The sequence below is a fragment of the Pongo abelii genome, chromosome 6 (assembly GCF_028885655.2).
Source record: "Pongo abelii isolate AG06213 chromosome 6, NHGRI_mPonAbe1-v2.0_pri, whole genome shotgun sequence".
NCBI classification, from domain to species: Eukaryota; Metazoa; Chordata; class Mammalia; order Primates; family Hominidae; genus Pongo; species Pongo abelii.
In genome coordinates this window covers 100,840,277-100,862,298 of record NC_071991.2, presented here as the reverse complement: position 1 = coordinate 100,862,298, position 22,022 = coordinate 100,840,277, and the positions used below count along the sequence as shown (strand labels likewise).

The 22,022-nt window shown below is 34.0% G+C and overlaps 1 protein-coding gene across 5 annotated transcripts in view; it reads left to right on the top strand.

Moving 5' to 3' along the window:
- Positions 1–22,022, top strand: part of ORC5 (origin recognition complex subunit 5) — a 101,162-nt gene that overhangs the window by 53,597 nt on the left and 25,543 nt on the right. For 3 of the 5 annotated variants that reach the window (XR_008527175.2, XR_008527176.2, XM_002818322.3), the window contains exons 9-12: positions 678–730; positions 2,323–2,435; positions 3,979–4,026; positions 8,071–8,181. Coding sequence is in view for 3 of the 5 variants with exons in the window: in XM_002818322.3 (XP_002818368.1) it covers positions 678–730; positions 2,323–2,435; positions 3,979–4,026; positions 8,071–8,181 (325 nt within the window). In the remaining 2 variants the exon portion in view is untranslated. The other 2 variants (XM_054559649.1, XM_063725760.1) reach the window with 2 other exon arrangements.

Sequence of the window (22,022 nt, the reverse complement as noted above, 5' to 3'; positions counted from 1 at the left end):
GGATTGCTATAGAGTTTAGAAATAGTATATGACAATTGCATCTAATACGGTAACTAGAACATTGGGAGTTTTACCGAATGGTAGGTGGTAGTATATTGGTTTTTTGTTTGTTGTTGTTTTTTTTAAGGACAGGCTCACTCTCGCCCAGGCTGGAGCGCAGTGGCACAATCTCAGCTCACTGCAACGTCCACCTCCCGGGTTCAAGTGATTCTCGTGCGTCAGCCACCCAAGTAGCTGGGAGTACAGGCATGCACCACTATACCCAGCTAATTTTTGTATTTTTAGTAGAAATGGGGTTTCCCCATGTTGCCTAGGCTGGACTTGAACACCTGGCCTCATGTGATCCTCCTACCTTGGCCTCCCAAAGTGCTGGGATTACAGGCATGAGCCACCACACCCGGCCTGGGTGAAGTTTTTTGATAGCTGCAACAGTGATCATAGTAAAAGAGATTATTAAAATAGTTAATATGTAGATATTGCTTTATAAATTTATGCCATTCTAATATATACATTAAATTATTTTGTACAGGTACAAACATGTTTATTGCATGTATATATTTTTCTTTTCTATTTTGTTAATAAATAAAAAAAATTAGTTTTTCTAGGGCTCTGTTTTAAGTACACCATATTGATTTTATTTATTTTTAATTCATTTTTGGTCTTCTATTTTTTTTTAGTTCCCAGTGGGAAAAGCTGCAGAAAGATGACACAGATCCGGGGCAACTGAAAGGTATCAAAGGAAGTATTGAGACAGTTACCAGAGATACTTCTTCAGCTAATTATCAAGATACTAAAGTTAATACTAAAGAGCATTCAGTCAGGAAATAGTGTTATAAAAGAGAATTTACTTTTCAAGCTATAATGCTATTTTGATTAATGATTTTTCTTTAACTGAAGCTCTAATTTAATGAGAGGAAATAACGTTTGAATACCAGCTTTCTATTTTCTAAATATTGGATTATATCATGAAAATCAAGCAGTTTCTATTTCTTTAAATGCTTTTATTAAAGCAATCTAATTATGTGACAGTTTTATCTCATGTTTATATTTCATGAGTTTTGTGGAATAAAATGTAATTTTATGTTAATCAGTTTAGGGTATGCACTTTGGTGGTTATGTTTTGAAAACATTGTGCTTTTGTTTTATTTAAGAAAACTACTACTTTGGATTCATCCCAAATATTAAATAGAACTAATTTTACTTTAAAAAATAAGCAAATATTGAAAATGTTGGTTTTTTTTTTTTAAAAAGTCAGTGGCTGATGGTTAAAGAAAATGGTATGAAATAGTGCTGTTTTGTGTTTTTTTGGTTTTTATGTGTTCCAGATGATTTACAAGTGACTTCTAGTTGTGTGTTTTTAGGAAAAGGGATCAATGCCAGAGTTAGAACAAATCTGTAATAATTGATTTGCACTACTTTCTGTCTGTTTGACCTTGAACGCAGCTCAATTTTTCATTTGTGAAATAGGAAGAATATTTAGCATTACTGCAAAGATTCAAAGTGATGCTTAAGTAAAGCACCTAACACAGTGTCTGACACATAGTAGAGTTTCAGTAAATATCAGATTCCTTCCCTTCCCTTAAGAATCAGTGCTACTTGACTGACCCTACTGTTTTATTTATCCATTCATCAGTTATTTTCTATGTGCAAGGCAGTGTAGGGATACAAAAAAACGTTAGACATAGCTCCTTCAACAAATAGTATTGTTTACTAAGGGGTATGATTTAGGTACAGGTTAAGCATTCTGAATCCAAAACTTCCAAATAGAAAATGCTCCAAAATTTTCTGAGTGCTGACATAAGCTCAGAGGAAATGCTTGTTTTCTTTCATTTTTCAGAATTTAGGGATGTTCAACTGGTATATACAAGTATTCTAACATCTGAAAAAATCCAAAACACTTCTGGTCCCAAGCATTTCAGATAAAGTATACTCAACCTGTACAGTTAACTGTTAATATAAGGCATCACGTTATGTGGGAATACTCAGAGTAGGAATTCATAGTAGAAATAAGTTTCTCTATTTTGGTGTGGTAGGGGAACATCAGAGGTTTAATGGAGAGCGTGGCCTTGAAAAGAAGAACGAGTAGGATTTAGACTTCAGAATGAGAAGAGCCAAGCAGAAATAATAGATTGAGTAAAGCCTGTCATTAATAATAATGTTGATCACCACCACGACCATCATTATCATGACACTTTTTAAGATAAGGAAATAGGTCATTTTGACTAGAGAATACCATATGGAAATGAAAAGTTAAGTGAGAAGAGATACTTGAAACCCAATGTTAGCCTAATAAGTACTTCATCAAAGTGTTTTGTTATATAGGCCTCTCAGCGCATACTCATGTGGAACTTCCATATTACTCTAAGTTCATTCTAATTGCTGCATACCTTGCTTCATACAATCCAGCAAGAACTGACAAGAGGTTTTTTCTTAAGGTAATAACATACTTCTTTTCACTTTATTTTTTAAGATCCCAGGAATATTTTGAAATTTCTTAACACTTGTAAATTTCTAAGGGGAAGAGATTAGAATAAGATTGCCAAATATGTATTTAGGACTCATTCTTTGAAGGCTTTACATTAATGTCACAACCTCAAATTTGAGAAAAGGTAGGCAGTTTCATAGAAAAGAGGAAATCAGGTATACCTTAGGTAATAATTCAGTTTTAAAAAATACGTAGATTTTGTTTAAAGTGTGGAGGATGGAAATAATTTTAAGAGCGGTAACTCTTTGTTGTTCTGAAACTCTCACTATAGTGAATTATTATCCAGCACACTGAAGGAGCCTCTCCTGTACATACATTAGTTGGAGAAATCCCAGTTTAGAGTTGTTGTTTTTTGCTGCTTCTTCACCCACTATGTTCTTGTCACTTTAGACTTTTTCCTTTTTCCTCTTTCCTCAAAACATTCTGATCTCTTTCCTACCTTAAGGTCTTTGTCTTTATGTTCTGTCTTTCTGGAAAGCTCCTTCTCTACTCCTCATTCTTCAGGCTTCAGTTTAAATGTTGCCTTCTCAAAGCAGTTCTCCCTGTACAACCTGTCTTATCTTAAAGTAGGTCCTCTTTATTGTTTCCTATTTCACACGATGTTTGCTTTCTTCTTTGGACTTACAACAATTTATATATATATTTTTTTTTTTTTTGTCATGTCTTGTGCTACTCTTCAGGACTTTTTTTTTTTTTTATTTTTTTGAGACAGAGTGTCACTCTGTCACCCAGGCCGGAGTACAGTGGTGTGATCTTGGCTCACTACAGCCTCCGCCTCCCAGCTCAAGTGATTCTCGTGCCTCAGCCTCCCAAGTAGCTGGGATTACAGGTGTGCACCACCACGCCTGGCTAAGTTTTATGTTTTTGGTAGAGACAGGGTTTTGCCATGTTGGCCAGGCTCATCCCAAATTCCTGGCTTCAAGTCATCCTCCCACCCCAGCCTCCCAAAGTGATAGGATTACGGGTGTGTGCCACTGTACCTGGCCCTCTTTAGTTTCTAGAGGGGAAGGACCACATCTATTATTTTCCCCTACTATTGAATCCTGAGTGCCTAACTAAAATGCTCTCAATCAGTGTTTATTATGTGAACTGTGCATAACTAAGATGCTCTCCGTCAGCGTGTATTATGTGAATTGCCAGACTTGTTTATGGGATGAATAAAAATCCATATCTCTTTGGAAGTTTCATTTTTATAGCAATGTATATGCTGTACTAAATCAATATAATAAGCTCTTTTAGGAAATGTCATTATTTTATTTTAGAAATTCTTTTTTTACTTGCAAAAGTAATTTTATATCCAATCCAAGTCTAAATGAAATTGGCCTAAAATATGTTGAAGTCTAATATATATACAAGGTGATAAGAAGAAAAACTATTTAAAAACCTGAGATATACAGATTAGTATTATGTGTGCCATGTTTTAAATAAATAATGTTTTCTGGTTTTGTGGAATACTGTCTCTTCAACTTAAAATTTGTTTTCCTTAATTGCAGCATCATGGAAAAATCAAGAAAACCAACTTTCTAAAAAAACACGAAAAGGTATTTACATTTTAATTTCTCTAATGGAAGAAACTTAAGAAATGAAGATAATATGGGAAATAGGTACATCTGTAATTGTATTTGTCATTTGAATATAGGAACTTATTTGTGTTGATATGGTACCGTTATACTGTAATAGAATTTTGTTATATTGAATATAGTGATTGAAGGCACATTTAAGTGAGCTGGTGTTGGAGATTAAAACTGAGTTGACAAAGTTTGTTAGCAACTTAGTAGACGAAGAAGTTTACCTTGGATTATTTAGTTAAATACAGCCAATTGAATATAGGCATTTTCCTCTTTTCTTTCCCTTTTGAAGCACCCACGACAATGACATTGAGGAAATAAAAAAGGTAAACTCATAAATACTAAGCAGATGGGAGACCCCCAGAATTTGGAATTGCATGGTAGGTAGATATTGAGGTGACCAAGCAGATTAGAGAAAACGCTAAAACCTAAGCCTCAAACTTAGCTGATTTGGCCTTAGGAATCTGGAAAAAGCTTAGGAATTAGAAGCACTAAGTACTTTCGAAGATGGGGTCAGGTAAGGTTGAAACTGGTGAAAGAAGCATTTAGACTATTTAGATCACTTCTTCCACTTTGTATGTCCAAACCACTGTTGCTTCTCTTGTCAGAAGATGGAGAATTTTGAACTATAAACTCTGCACTATAGAAACTGCAAGTTTTGTTTCCCTTATTCTTAGAGGCAGTTTTGCTCAATTCCAGGACTTCCTGACTCCAAAGCCTACGATGATGTTTACCACTGTTCTTGAACTCCTACAACAGACAAATGGTTAACGTTTAGAATTTTTATTATTTATCTATTTTTGAGACAGGGTCTCACTCTGTCGCCCATGCTGCAGTGCAATGGCGTGATCATGGCTCACTGCAGCCTCAACCTCCTGGGCTTAAGTGATCCTCCTATCTCAGCCTCCCTAGTAGCTGGGACTATAGGCACACGCCACTGTGCCTGGCTAATTTTTGTATTTTTTGTAGAGACAGGGTTTCACCGAGGACTCATCTAAGCCCAGGAGTTCGAGGGTGGTCTCAAATGATCCACTCCTCTCAGCCTTCCAAAGTGCTGGGATTATAGGCATGAGCTACCATGCCCGACCTAATGTCTCGAATTTTTAAAGACTCATTACAAACCAATAAGAAAAGGACAAAAATTCGATAGCAAAATGGATAAATGATACAATAAGGAACCTGAATGTCTAATAATCATGACGTGATTATCAGCCTTATTCACTAATGAGAGAAAAAGTTAAAACAACAGTGAGATATTTCATACTCATGATTTGACAAAACTAAAAAAGTCTATGATTTCAAGTGCTGGTGATAATGTAGAAGAGCAAGAGTCTGCCTATTCTGCAGGTTGACAATATCTACTGAAGTTAATATGAGAAGTTAATATGTTAATATTAGGATAGACTGGTTGTGCTTGTAGTAAAAAGTAAACCCCGGCCGGGCAGGGTGCCTCACGCCTGTAGTCCCAGCACTTTGGGAGGCCGAGGCACGTGGATCATGAGGTCAGGAGATCGAGACCATTCTGGCTAACACGGTGGAACCCCATCTCTACTAAAAATACAAAAACAAAAATTAGCCGGGCATGATGGCGGGCGCCTGTAGTCCCAGCTGCTCGGGAGGCTGAGGCGGGAGAATGGTGTGAACCTGGGAGGCGTAGCTTGCAGTGAGCCGAGATCACGCCACTACACTCCAGCCTGGGCGACAGAGTGAGACTCCTTCTCAAACAGACAAACAAACCAACAAATCCCCCAAACCATGGTGGCTTTACACAACAGAAGTTTTTATGTTGCTTACAACATAACTGAATGTGAATTGAGTGACCCTCTTTCATCTTACAGTGATATGAAGTGAAACATTGTGGCCTCTGAAGTTGCCACTAAAGGGAAAGAAGGTGAAAGACTAGGCTTGGAAGTAGTTTACATCACTTCTATTCATATTTCACTGGCCCGGCAGAACCCAGTTACGTGACCTCTATCTAACTGCAGGAGAGACTGAGAAATGTAGTCTTCTTGTGTGTCAGAGAAGAAACAGTGTTGTCAAACACATAGCACTGACTCTGCCTTGTGCTTTAATCCAGCAATCCTACTTAGAGAAACTCACACATGTGCACAAGGAGAAATGTACAAGATTATCAGTCACAGGATTATTTGTAATAAAAATGAATTTTTTTAAGTAGTCATAAAATGGAATTCTGTAAGGTAATTTAGAAATAGACTAGAGCTACATGTATCTATATGGATAAATCTCAAAAAGCAGTTGGTAGAGAAGTATGTTTAAAATGATATCATTTATATAAAATTTTAAACCATGCAAACAATGCTGTATATTGTTTGTGGATACATATGCAGTAGTATAAAACCTTCATGAGAGTACATCAAATTCTAGATAGTGGAATTTTTCTAGAGAAGGAAAGGGAGAATAGGATGGGAGAGGGTTCAAGGAAGCTTCAACTTATCTGTAATGTGATCTAATGTTTTCTTTCTCTGCGCGTATTGCACAGTATATTTGATAAAATTGAGTGGTGAGTCCATTGGTATTCATTATATTCACTTCTGTACTCTTTTATATATTTGAAGTATTTAATGACAAAAGCATACAAAATTTAAGACGTGGAAAATAATTTCTATCTGAGGTAAAAACTTCATTGTATAATTCTGAGTAGGTATTCTTCTTTACATTCATTCTTCTTTTAAATAAATAGTTACTGCCATGCATGTAAATATAGTTTCCCATTTTATTTGCCATTGCTAATATAAAGTACTTATTTGTGGCTGGATGCACGGGCTCACGCCTGTAATTCTAGCACTTTTGAGAGGCCAAGGTGGGCGGATTACTTCAGGTCAGAAGTTCGAGACTAGCCTGTCCTACACAGCAAAACTAAAAATACAAAAGTTAGCCATGTGTGGCAGTGCATGCCTGTAATCCCAGCTACTTGGGTGGCTGAGATACAAGAATCACTTGAACCTGGGAGGTGGAGTTTGCAGTGAGCCAAGATGATGTCACTGTACTCCAGCCTGGGTGACAGAGTGAGGCTGTGTCTCAAAAAAAAGAAATAAATATTTATCGGCTATTAAAATTATCTCTTAATAGCATTGTCTCGTTTCTGATGACATGAATTACACTATATGAGTTTGTACACAAGTATGAACATTTTACAATCTTGAAAAATTTTTTTTAAATTTTACATTGTTTTAGGCTGCTGGCTTATTTACTTTATAAAATATTTTATTAGTTTTCTAAGTTAAGCTACACCTTACTGTAATTGATCTTTTTAGAGCTACTAATGTTGAATTTTCCTGGCAGTGGTACAAACAGGAATTGTGAGAAATAAGTAGTAAGCTCTAGTCTACAACTTAGGAATCTGGTTTGATTATTATCTTGGATTTGGCGAAATTACTTAACACCTGGTTATAACAGCAAAATAGGAGGCATATTTAGGACTAGACCGGATGACTGTGAGTTCTTTAATTAATATTTGTTGATACTAAGTCAGAAATCTTGAGGAATATGTTAAAAGATAAATCATGGCTGGGTATGGTGGCTCATGCCTGTAATTCTAACACTTTGGGAGGCCAAGGTTGGGAGGATTGCTTGAGGCCAGGAGTTTAAGACCAGTCTGGGCAGCATAGTGAGACCCTGTCTTTACAAAATAATTTGTAAAAATACCCAAACATTGCAGTGTGTGCCTAGAGTCCTAGCTACTCAAGAGGAGAATCTGACATGGGAGGATGGCTTGAGCCCCGGAATTCAAGGCTGTAGTGAGCTGTGATTGTGCTGCCACTGCATTCCAGCTTGGGTGACAGGGGACCTTGTCTCTAAACAAAACAAACTTAAAAAAAGGATAAATCATGATCATATCAGGTAAACTTTTAACTTAGAGTTTGCAGGTTAGATTTGTTAGCATTTTTAGGGGAACTATATATAACATAAATACATTGTTACTGGCAGTTTTGTAGTACAGAAAGTGAGTGCTCTGGTATAAGAAGAAAATCCATGTTTTTGTTTTGTTTTTTACAGACGAGCAATCATCTCCTTGGACCAAAACCATTTCCACTAGACAGATTATTAGCAATATTATATAGTATCGTGGACAGCAGAGTTGCTCCAACAGCAAATATTTTTTCCCAGGTAAGCTTAATCATAGGTTATTATCTGTCATCTTTGTGAGATTCTTCAGATAGTAGAGTCAATAGAATTCCAGGCGTTCAGATTTTTGTTCAACATATGTTACTGTTTTAACTATATAATGAACCATGTTTTTGGTAAGTAATTGAAAATTACGTATATAGAATCTTTGGGGGTATCACTAAATTTACATATGTTTACAAGTATAACCTCATGGCAAATAATTTAATTTGGCTCTTTTTCAATAAAGGAATTTTTAAAATTAAATGATCATAATTATCTTGCTAATTAAACAAGTGGCTTTATGACTAAGTTGATGAATTGTAATTTAATGAAAAAAAATTTAAAAAAATTTTTTTTGTAGGAGTGTAATCTACAGTGTCCTTATTCCTCATTTATGTACTTTGCAGATAGATGTGCTTTTATTTAAAAATGCTGTTTTCCAGAATAATTAAGTTCTCAGAATTTCACTAGGTGGCAGCAAAGCATAAAAATAGAAAATATGACTTTAAAAAAACAAGTAGTTAAGGTTTGTTTTTTAGTTGACATTTTAAGAAAAAACAATTTATTAAAATTATAGTCACAGTAGATTTCTTAAATGGTCCAGAAAAACAATGCTTAGCACATGGTACAAGTGGATAGAAGAAAAAGCGAAATGATATAACTAGTATTTATTTAAAAGCGAAGTCATGTCAGATATTGCAGTGAGCATTTTGTTTTCTCTATGCATTTTTAGGTTGAGAAATATGTAAATAATACTTGCATTTTAATTAATTCACTGAATAAATCTGGCCCCAGAATAGCTGTCAGACTTTGTAATCTAATGTGTGCTGGTAACTTTTAATTTTTCATTTAGAGAAGAGTTTGACTACCTAACTTACCTGCACATTGGGCACATGTACCATAAAACCTAAAGTATAATAATAATAATAATAATAATAATAAAAGAAAAAAAAAAAAGGCACATTTCACTCACAAGGAAATGCAAATTAAAACCATTAAGTGTTTTAATTTTTCCCGTAGATAGAAAATGCTTAGTGCTGGTGAGGATGAGGAAGCAACTGGAACTGTCATATAGTGCCAGAGAGAAGGTCAAATTGTTATAACCGCTTCGGAAAGTAATCAGCTGAATCTAATAAAAGTTAAGATCCTCCGCCACGCACAGTGGCTCACGCCTGTAATCCTAACACTTTGGGAGGCCAAAGAGGGTGGATTCCTTGAGCCTAGGAGGTCGAGACAAGTCTAGGCAACATGGTGAGACCCTCGTCTCTATTTAAATAAAAATTTCTATATGTAAAAAAACAGTTTTAAGAGTTAAGATCCTCATACCCTTTTGATAAATCCTATTAGAAAATACCTGTCTAAAATAAAATAATTAGCATGTGTGTTTAAAAAAAAAAAAAAAGAAAAGAAAAATGAGGCTTGGCTGTGGAGAATGAGTAGGAGTTTTTGTTTTTTAAATATTTCTCATTTACATAAGTGATGCATGTTTATTATACAGAAATGTATAAATGGGTAATAATAGTTTAAAATCACCTGATGTCTTATTTCCAAAGGATAGAGTTTAGGTTAGAAATTCAGAAAGAAAGGTTAATATGATCTGAAGAAAGGTTTGAAAAGCAAGGCATACCTGTGAACTGTCACCCTGGTTTGGTTGGAATTGAATGGGGTTACATTGTAGTGGTAGTTGTCATTGTAGTTGTGATTGTAATAGTAGCATCATAGTAACACTACTGCCACCACATGCCAAACCTTACTATTGGTACCTTACATATTGTACTTTACATTCATAGAGCATTTTCTGTTTTTAGAAATAAACTCTTCAGCAATTTTATCCTCTGGGGAAAAATATGGCAATTAAAAACAATGGGAGGCTTCTGATTTAGAGATTTACTAGCTGCTCTGAGCCTTTGACTATGATGAACAATGTCAGCAGTCTTCGTGGTTATAGCAGTGCCAGTAATATTACATAGTTAAGAAAACAACTTTGCCCAAAATGTATCTTTGTCTGTTAATGAAGTTAAAATTTTTTCAAACTTGACAATTGTAGTTGTGATATTTTTTTTCTTTATCTCTTCTAATTAACATTTTATAATCAAAATGATAAATTTGTATATTTAAAGTATTGATATATGTGAATTTAGGTGAATTTAATAGCAAGTCATTTAGGAACACGATCTTAGTTATTCTCATTGGGTATACAAAGGGTTGGGGAGTACGTAGAGATAGATGCAACTAGTTCTAAGGAGTTGATCTTTACTTTTGCTTGGTCAGTAAAGTATCCAAGAAAATCTAATAACATATATATTGTGTTCAAGAACAAAATGTGGCAGGAATCTCATCCAAAGAGTATTTCTCCCACATGCCTTATATTTTCTTCTTCCCATTGACTCCCAGTGACCTTTTCTATTTTTCTTCTTTCTCCTTTTATTCTTCTGTCAAAATTATACATTTAACCATGGGAATGGCAGTTTGTATTTAAACTACATACACTTAATTTTTTAAGTGAAAAAGAGAAATACCTTTGTTTTCAAAGTGCTTATTTGGTACGAACACTAGATGGCAATGTTTTTGCATTCTAGCTTTAAGATGAGCCAGGCAAACAGACCTTTTACCTGTTAATACTGTCTCTCACATCTAGAGAAATTTGTTAACACATTGGGTCATTTGAATGGAAATAAACTTGCTGAAAAATGTAATTATAAACATGTATGTGTGTATTTACACTTTTATGAAAATGTCAATAAAATTGGCAATGAATTATATTTTGTACCTGGAGGTAAATTGCTTTTTATTAGTTATAATGTGTCTATATGAGATGATCATGTATTATTTTTGTATTCACCTGTTTTAAGAATTTATTTTATAGTGATGTGCTATTTTTATAGCTGGATTTACTGCTTTAATAACTGTTTAAACTTCTTTCATGTATAAATTGATCATGTATGATATAGACATTCAGAATTCTCCTGAAGCAAAAGTTTATTTCCATTGTATTTCAAATCTAATCTATTCTATAATGAAGTTATAAAAATACTAACTCAAGGACTCCTTAAAGTTTATTAAAATTCCAATTGAGAATAATAAATTTATAATAGTACTAGCAGCAATATTGTATTGTAGTTGGCATTATTCTGAATTTCTTTATTCTCTATTGAATTTTAAATAAAATTCTGTTCATTGACTAGTTTCACAAGTAAAGAGAATAGTAGCACATTTAATATTTTATGTTAATGTTCAGATTTATTGAACTTAAATATGACTTTAAATTTTTTTTCAGATTATTATTTTAGTCTTACCTGGTTTTTACCTTTAGTACAATTTTGCAGTCATTATCTTGGGTCATTTTTAAAATTTTCATTCCAATAAGATAAATGTAGCCCTTCTATGTATGCCTGAACTTCATGGGTAACAAAGCATTAATTCTGGTATTTCATTCTTTTCTCCTTTCCTTTCTGCTCTCATCATAAGATAGAATGGAATACATGCAGTAAATGGGTAAAGTTTATAGGTATTCTTTCTAAATTTTTAATTTGATCAGATATGGTTTTGAAGACCATTTGTCAGCTTTTAAAGAAATAGTATTGTCTTTTTTTCCAGAAATATATTAAAGCCAAGTTATGCTTTTTAATTCTTTTTTTCTTAAAAAAATATGGGAATTTCTGAATTATCTGTTTCATTCTTTTTATAGTTCTGTATCTTCTCTTACTCATTCTTACCTCCCCCACCCCAATACTCTTGTATTTAGGTCAGAGCAATAGGAGTACAGTTCTTTAAGATTGTCAGAGATACCACTTATTTTAAAATCTCAAAGCCATATTGCTTTATTTTTTTCCCAGAGAATAAAATTGCTGGAGAGTTTATTTCTAAAATCATTGGTATAGGTTTCTAAAGTGACTTGTAAAAGAAATAGTTTTAATTTTCATTGATCTGCTTCGATCAATTTGCATTTTGGAAAATAATTTTTGAAAGTAGTTTACTGTAATTCTGCCATTTAAAAGGTTTTATTTTAATAATATTTTCTTACTGTATTATAAAAATAATATATTCTGAATTAATACCAAGAAACAGCTGAAAGATTAGAAAAGGAGCGTAGTTCTTTTTAAAAAATAGTTCTGTGTACCATATTGACAAGTTAGATTTTTCCATAATTAATACCTAATTTCTGAGTGGTTTCATACTTAGTTGTACATAATAAAAAATTTAGAGTGTTTTTGCAAATTTATTTTCATTTATAAGAACATAAACATTTTGTAGCATAGTTTAATATACAAATATATATCTTTTCTGTTTGTACCTTCTCTGCTTATGAGCTCATGTCATGATACTGTGGATACACTTGGAGTTATTTGTTACGTCAGTTTAACTTTTTGGTCATGAATCAACAATCGTTTCTTACAGAGGTTTTATTTATTGTAATAGCATTTAGACAACCTTACTACTCATTTAGGTGTTGTTTTATAAGATATATAGGATATATCCAAACCAATTGTTTTTCCCAAATGAATTTATCATCAATCAGAAAGCAGAATGACAATTTAGTTGTTTTAGCTATGAAAATTTTTTTTTAGCAAATACTTCATCTGTAAATCACCATAGCTGTAGGAAGATGTTTTTGCTATACTGTACTTGTTAAGGTAGCTAACGTTTTATTACACCAAAAATAGATTTTGACATATTTCTTCAAATACAGGTAGATATGTGGTAAATTTATATAGTTTTCAGTTTTCTAAAGAGGAGACGTTGTTAATTTTTATTTAATTCTAAAACGTTTGTAAATAAAAATATTTTAATCTAATTCACATTTCAAGTTCAAAGTCAGTATTTATTTTTTTTCCATGGTTGGAATTAAATTTATATTTCTCTGCTTAAAATTTCATTTAACAAATATTTACTAAGTGTCTACTATGTTTCAGGCATTGTCTTGGATAAAGAGAATACAGAAATGAGGATGTGTCTGTGGATTCCACAGCCCTTCATTTGTGCTGGTGCAGCCACCAGATTCTATTTTATATGTTTAGAGTTAATGGTGTATATATGTATTTACTGTGAGGACATATATATGCTGAAGGAACTAATACTTAAATACTTAAAGTAAATACTAATAAGTACTTAAAGTGAATAAATAAGAGTTTTTACTTAAGTAGTTCTTAATATTTGATAACTTAGATATTTAAGTGTTTTCTACTGAGTCATAACAAACCTGTTTGTTGAATATTTCCTTTTGACATGCCTTGAACTTAGTGTTTGAAGCAATGATAGTTTGATATTTATAACTAAATTTTGTTAATACCCAATTAAATTTAGTTATGACATTGGTGTCAGACAGTCTCAAGACTTGGAACTTAAGTTATGGAGACGTAATCAGTATATTGTATATGGCCTAGTATATATAGTCTGAGTGGCTTTTCTTAAAAAGTTACATGGCTATATTTAAATACTTCATAATGGAAAATTATACTCATGTCCTTTTTAAATATACATTATTTCAAACTGCTTTTATAGATTTTTAACCAAAAGCACTTTAAATAAATTTTATGAAGACTTTATGATTATAAGATTTCTTTACCTTGAAAGTTAATTTGCATATTACATAATATTCATATTTCTACAAAAAGTAGCTATATTCATTAAATGCTAGTCAGATAACACTAGAAATCTAGTAGATAAAAATATCTAATCCATTTATTGATCAGATAACAATTTGAATCTTGTAAACATAAAGCATAACATCCTAAAATCTAGCTGTAAGATATTTATATAAATTGATTTGAGTGTGGGCATTATCTTTATATACATTAAACTTGGTGACTAAAAGGGACAGTTTTCCTTAAAATTCCGTGGATACTAAATTATTAGAAATGTGAAGAGCTCTTCCTTTGCAATTTCTCTGCATTTTGTTTGTCCTGTACCAGCATTCCAGTGTTTCTGTAATATTTGACTGTAATGCTTGATGCTATTAAGGTAAATTATGTAAATCATAGAAAATAGCTTGAATGCTAACATTTCCTAATAATCTTACTACGTTTTTTTCTTAACAACAACTGAGATTGTGAGGCATTCCATTCCAAGGATGGTAAAGGAGCCTTACTTAATGCCTACTTCGCTGATGAATAGGTCAGCAGGGATGCTGTTTAATAGAGGCCGGCTCTTTTCTAGATGCTAAGAGCATCACCGCCATGATGCTCAGTCTCCACTGGTGCAGTAAATGAGATTCTCAAATCTCCTACTACCCCTGGTGTGGACATATTACTGTTCTGCCATCAGACCACTCTGCAGTAGATACCTACTTCAGGAGATTTTTTTAAAAACTGCTTTGGGATGTTTCATGTTTGCAGAGAGTAAAGTTAACCTATGATTTTTACTAGCTGTACTACTGTTGTAAGGAATACCAATATTAATTATTACCAAGGATACTAAAAAGCACAGCATATTTTATTTTACTGCCCAGGGATAAAAGATTGTTTTTCTTGCTCATATGTAAAAGAACAGTGTTTTCCCCTGCTATTTTCTTATCTTCTATAAATCTGCCGTTAAATTTCTTAGTGTAATCACTTTGCCTTTGTGAATGTATCAGTCCAGCAGTAGGTGTTTTTACCGAACTCTAGAAAAATGAAACCAGTGCCTAAGGGTGACATATAAAAAAATGCAAAAGGGATTTTAAAAATTGCATAAATTATGCTTTCTACTTTTGTATAAAATAATACATTGGTACTTTATTTTTGTGGGCAATATTTTATAACTACCTTTCTCAAAGCTTAGTGTTACTTCCGATAAGTTTACTAAATGTGTATCCTTTATTCACATTTTTTGGAGAAATATATTAAACCCCAATAAATGTTATTTAACTTGGCAGATTTTTAGCTGACAACACACAAAAAAGTTTGTGTGGATATGTGCTTGCAAATGCATGTTTAAGAGATTCCATATTACTAATATATAGCGACTGTATAGGCAAATTTGTGCATTAGATAGAACTTAATGACTAGATTGTTTAAATGAGAAGAGTTTTAATGAGAACGGATTAGGAGATAAATGATTTAGAAAAAAATCTTCTTTATGGAAATGTGTGGTACATTTAAAAATACTTCTGGCTGGGCGTGATGGGTCACGCTGTAATCCCAGCACTTTGAGAGACTGGAGTAGGAGGATCATTTGCGCCCAGGAGTTCAAGACCTGCCTGGGCAACATAGTGAGACCCTGTATCTACAATAAATAAATTAGCCGTGTGTGGTGGTGCATGATTGTAATCCCAGCCACTCTGAAGGCTGAGGTGGGAGGATCGCTTGAGTCAGGAGGTCAAGACTACAGTGGGCTGTGATTGCACCACTGCACTCCAGCCTGGGTGACAGAGCAAGACTCCACCCCCCCAAAAAACAAAATCTATAAAAGATGATTAAAAGACATGTTGGTGCTTAAAGAGGGTTTCGAGTAAGAAATTGTCTTGATTCCTTGTCAGCACACAATGAATTGGAGATTTTTGAAGGAGACTGGCCACACCTGCCCATCTATAGACATACTGCAGTAGCTGGTGCTGCAGAGAAGTCTTTATCTTTTTTCCTAGATGAAAAATTAGGGTTCTTAGGCCCAGGTAGCCTTTAGAACCTGAATGCTCCCTCACCTTTGGTCACTCTGAATGGCGGTGGTTAATTGAATTCTTAGAATCAAAAGTAATCATGCCTCCACAGTTAACAAGAAAGGGAACTAGGTTTACCCAGAGCTGTCTTATCTACTGCCTTGGCGTTAAATGCTGTGTGTTTCTTAGTGGCTTTTGAAATACATATTTCTAGTGCTTATTCTCTAGCTCTCCATCCAAATTGCCAGCTGAACCTGAACTGTACCTGGATGACCCATATATGTCACACACTGGTGTGCCCCAAACCAAATCATTCCCTAAATCTTTCCCTGGGTTTTCAGCCTTACCTAGATTTCAAAACTAATCATTTATTAATTCATCTAGTACTAAGCACCTGCCATGTAGTATACACATTATTAGATGCTAGAAAAACAAAGATAATATACAGTTTCTAGTTTTTAGTTTAGCTAAATGGAGAAATTATCTCTGAACCATCTCATTTTCTCCCCTTCATTTACTTGGTCAAGTCCAGTCTATTTTTCCTCTTAAATACAAATGTCTCTTAAACATACTCCTTTTTTTCCACCCTCACTGACATTACCTTAAATTGGTAGCTTCCTTATTAGGCAGTTGCACCAGCTTTCTATCTGGTCTCCTTGTCACTAGGCACTTGCTGGTTCATCATACATACAGTCATCAGCATAAATCTTGAAAAATACATTTGGTCTTTCTTTTCTGGTTACACTTTTTTTGATGAGCTACATTATCTACAGAACCAAGTCTACATTCAATAGCATTTATTGCAAGGTCCTTCATAATCTGGCCCCAATTTCTACCACTTCCTTCATTCACCATATATACCATTCACAATAAGCTGTTTCCTCTCTGAAAACACACTAATTTTAAATGTTTTTATATTGTTGCATGTACTCTCCCCTTAAAACTATCGAGCTCTCTTTTTACGCATCATGGTCCATCTCCTAAATGCCATTTCTCAATGAATCTGCACTTTGCCTCCCTCCCTTTTTGTTCATTTTCTTCTCTATAGTCAGATAATTATGTTTATGCATATTATAATACTAACATAGCACTCATTTTATGTCATTACCATTTTATGTGTTTGTCTCCAACTACCCTGATGTTTGAGGGCATAGACGTTGTCTGTTCATTTTTGTATCTCTTGCACAATGCCATCCATGATCATGGGAGTCATTCATTGAATGGCCTCCCATTCTCCTAATGTGCAGTTATGGTCTTCATGGTTGCTAAAGATTTGCAGTCAGTTTTCATGCTAAAAAGTTCCAGAGATTGGAGGCTTTATCTTCAGTTGCTCTATGTATAAACATACATGCTACTTTTTGTTTATCTGAGCATATTTGAAGACTAGCAAACCACTCTCCTTTTTTTTTTTTGAAATGAAAATTTATGGTAGTGATTTAAAGTTGAACTGCTTTGATGATATTTACCTATTTCTGCCATGTGCTGCATTTACCACCTCTGCTTTGTGGGTGTAAAAATGTCAGTTGAACTCTCTTGATATATGCCATGAACCGTCAAGTCTTCTGAATTCAGATCAAATGTGGTGCTTGTTGGGTTGTGTGGAACTCATACACTGAAATTTCATGTGTTAAGTTTGTTTATTTAAATAATTTAATATGTTTCAGATTGTGAAGCTCCTCCAGGACAAGCAGGATAGGATATTTCTTAAGTCAATGGACATATAACAACCTATGAACGTATAAAAATAATGAGCATGTTAAAAATTAATTACAGTTGTAAATTGATTTTCTTTTGTTGGCAGAAAGAACAGTTTATTAGCCCAGGAACAGGTTCACACTGTTTTTACATCAAGCATTTCCAGCTGAAGCTTGTTAGTGGCTGCCTCTCAGATTAAGGAAAAAAAAAATCCTCACTGTGGTACATGAACTCCTATTGTTACGACATAAATAATCAGCTCATCCCCTACACGGATGAGAACAAAGGACATAATAGTACACAGAGCAAAGATTAAACAAATATCATATAACCCTATTTAGAATGTAAATCTTAAAGTATTGTACACATAGAGATTTTTGTTTTTTATTTTTCTTTGTGAATGCCTCAGTCATAATGTAGGACCTAGTCAAAGGAAAAGGAATATATACTGTGGCTTTTGAGTCAGATAGATTGATTATTTTAAGCTAAGGTGAAATAAAATCTGTTAGGCAGTATCAGAATGCTGCTGATGTATGAAAGCTAGGGAAGTACTATTCTCTTTGATAACAGGATGCCTCAGATTTTTAGGGGATTTGTTTAAACTGAGGAGGACAAAAAATAACAATTTTTATTTTGAGGAAAAACGTCAGTGGAAAACATAACTAAAAATTTAGTAGTAAAACCACGGACTTTTAATACAGTTTTAAAAAAACAAAAACAAAACTTTGTTCTGTATTTTCTAACATGAAATCTGAATCCTAACTTTGAAAAAGAGAACCCACTGCCCAGGCTACTTTTTTATTCATTTGAGTTTTATTCATTTGACTTTGAGCTTGACAAAACGGACAAGAAAAGCAGCTGTGGAAAGCAGTATATAATCCCCTAAAATCTGAACATTACTGACAATAGAATATATCTTCATAGGGTGTAGAAACCCAGAAGGGGAGTTATAATTTTCCCACAATTTTTATATTTACCTAAATAATTAAGATGACTTTACTTGAAAATGATTCTAGTGTTTCAGAAAAAGACCTTTTCATTACCCTTTCTTTTAATGTATTTTAATATTTTATGAGTTGTAGTTGTGAATGTTTCTGTAAATGATCTTTAATCCACAAATGTGGAAGAAACTGCTTTGGGATACCATCTTCAATATCATCTAATAATTTCTGAATTTAAGAAATCATGCTTTCCCCCAACCTTAAATTTACTTTTTTTTTTTTTTTTTTTTGAGACGGAGTCTTACTCTGTCGCCCAGGTGGGAGTGCGGTGGCACGATCTCTGCTCACTGCAACCTCTGCCTCCCAGGTTCAAGCGATTCTCCTGCCTCAGCTTCTCAAGTAGCTGGGGCTACAGGCATGCGCCACCACACCCAGCTAATTTTTGTATTTTTAGTAGACCTGGGGTTTCACCATGTTGGCCAGGCTGGTCTTGAAATCCTGACCTCAAGTGATCCACCTGCCTCACCCTCCCAAAGTGCTGGGGTTACATGTGTGAGCCACCATCCTTGGCCAATATTTACCTTTTACAAATTAAACCTTAAAAACAGCAATTTAATGTCTAATGTAATATATAATCTGACTTATGAAAAATTAACCTGTCATTAGGTTAAATCAGTTCCACGTTAATGTTTTACTTTTGTGACATCAAACTCATACATCTAACAATTTTGTTCACAGTATTGTTAATTGTTACTTCTCAAGGTTATTCTGTATCCCTGTGGCATGACATTTGCCTATACCGTATTGAGATACTTCTTTGTCCTTATTACTACAATTTCATTTCAGGCTTTTTCACTGTTTTACTTGCATTGCCTGCTCTCCTGGGTTTCTTACTTTTCCAGCATACTAATAGTTATCGCCTTCACTGTAGAATGCAAGCTGGAGTAGTCATTTCCTTCTTCCGTAAAGCTTTCCTAATCTCTCCCAACAAAATTATCTCTTTGTATTCTATAGCTCCTTGTTTGGAGTAGTATAAGGAATATGGGCTTTGGATTCAGACAGTATTCAAACCCAGTGTTGTTCTTAACCACTGTTAGCTTCGTGACCTTGAGCAATTTAATCTCTCTGAGGTGGTGTCCTCATCTGGAAAAGAGAGTTTTATTTATAGTAATCGTGGGAGGGTTTTTGTGAGAATTGAGGATGCACAATGTCTGTCATAGAGCCTAGACACAGTAATAAATTCCAGTCCATATGCCACTAATTACCATGGTCATTAATAGTATTAATTAGTTCCTATAGCTATCTTTCCCTGACCCCTGCCCCCTCAAGTTTTGTCCATATCCTCTGCTAGAACCTGAGGGAAGGAGTGAATGCCAAAATACATATGTGTCATTCTCAGGAATTTTGAAAAACAGCAGAAGAAAAGATAAAAGCACATAGACTCATACTGATGTTCTTTATTCACAGTAGCAGTAGTTTTGGCAAACCATTTTCTAATCATCAGCACCCAATGTGAAGTATTATTTTGACTAAATGTTTTTAATTTGTTAAGTATTCTTAAAACAAGTGCTTAATTTAAAATTTGTTGTTACAACTCAAAAATGTTTTCTAGTAAACCTTTAGCATGACATATGTGTTGTATTATTTTTCATTGGGACTTTTGGATTAAATATTTGGAAGCATTCATTTGTGTGGGTAACTGACTAGGGACTGATAATGCCAGTTGTCCTTTTATGATGTCTCTGTCCTCATCTATTAAGTAAGGTATTGATCCCCGAAGTTTCAAGTCCTGATGGGCAAGCTCAGAATTTTATTGTGCAATTATTTTTATGTTGAAAAATTTATTTTTAATAAATTTGAAGTGCAGTTGGTTTTTATAGCCCCAAAACAAACAAATAAAAACAGAACTTTTATCATTAAAAAATATATAAAGTAAGAATTTGGAAAAATAGAACACTCAGGTTGGGATTTATATAGTAATACTTTTGCTATAATCTTCCTTTGCTGTAGAGGAAGTAATAAGTTTTACTAGTCACAGGTTTGTGGCAACTTTTTAAGGACCTTTATGGACTCACAGCATGAAACCAGTAGCTACAAATCCTCCTTGAGTCTGAGCCCCAAGTCATAACTAATCATCTGCCTTTAAGTAGGAAAGATTTAAAAATCTTTACAAATAAGGGTTAAAAAGTGTTTTTATTTTTACAAGTAGTTTTTTTAGCTTCATAGCTACTTAAAACATTTTGAGATAAAATTTATTCTGACAGTTTACAAGGTATTTCTCAAAGCCCTCTATATTTTGAGTATGTTATCAGTGTTTTATTTTTTAATTAAGCTTTTTTGAGGTAATTATAGACTCACACACAGTTGTAAAACATAATGTGTACTCTCTCTTCCTGTGTGTCCTTTACTGGTTCCCCACAGTGGTAACATCTGGCAAAGCTATAGTAAAATATCACAACCAGGAAATTGACATTAATGCAATCTACTGATCTCATTCAGATTTCCCTACTTCTATTTGTATTCTTTTGTGTATGTCTATATATATTTGATTATATGAAATTTTATCCTGTGCATAGTTTTATTAATTCACCACACAGTCAAGACCGGTTCCATTATCACAAGGATTCTCCGTGTTACTCATTGATGACCATACCTTCCTCTCTTCCTCCCCTTCCCCAATTCCTTTTAACTGCTAATTGCTACCTCTAGAATTTTGTCATTTCAAGAATTTGTTTAAGCATAATCATATAGTATATAACACTTGGGAATAAACTTCTTTGAGTCAGGATAATTCCTCAGATTCATCCAAATTTTTGCATGTATTAATAGTTCATTCCTTTTAATTACTGAGGAGTATTCTGTGGTATAGATATACCACAGTTTGTTTAACCATTCACCTGTTGAAGGACATCTGGGTTCTTTCCTGTTTTTTAGCTACTACAATTAAAGCTGTTAGGAACATTCATGTACTGGTTTTTATGTGAACATGCGGTTCTCTGAGATAAATGCATAAGTGCAATTGCAGGGTAATACGGTAATTGCCTGCTTAGTTTTATAAGGCGTATGTGTTTTACCACTTCAAGTGAAGTGTGGAAACCATACTGCCGTTCGTTTTACTTTCCCACTATTTTGGATACTGTCTTGAGTATCAGAAGTTATTAAAATGTTTAATCAAATGTGATTTAGAAAACTCATGAGGATATATTCTCTTGTATTTATGCACAAATCTGCTCTTTCCACTGTTCGTTCTTTCACTTTTATTATTTCCTTTTGTTTGAAGAACTTCCTTTTGCTCTTCTTTGAAGGTCATCTGCTAGTGACAGATTCTTCAGTTTTACCTTGTTTGAGCATGTCTTTATTTCCACTTTATTCGTGAAGGATAGTTTTGCTAGATATAGAATTTCTAGATCTTTCGTCAGGATTCTTCTTTAATCCAGGGGAGGAATGAGCCTACCTGGGTAGCCTTTTGTCGCTCAGCTGTGGATTGGAAAGTGCTGGGCTTGGTTCACCTTTCGCTCTTGGGTGGGGAATTCTAAGGCACCCTCTATATTCTTTCTGTAGCCCTAGGGTCCCTAAGCAGCCCACCTATCTCTTTCTACCTTTCAGAGTCCTCTTTTGGTCGCCTCTTATAT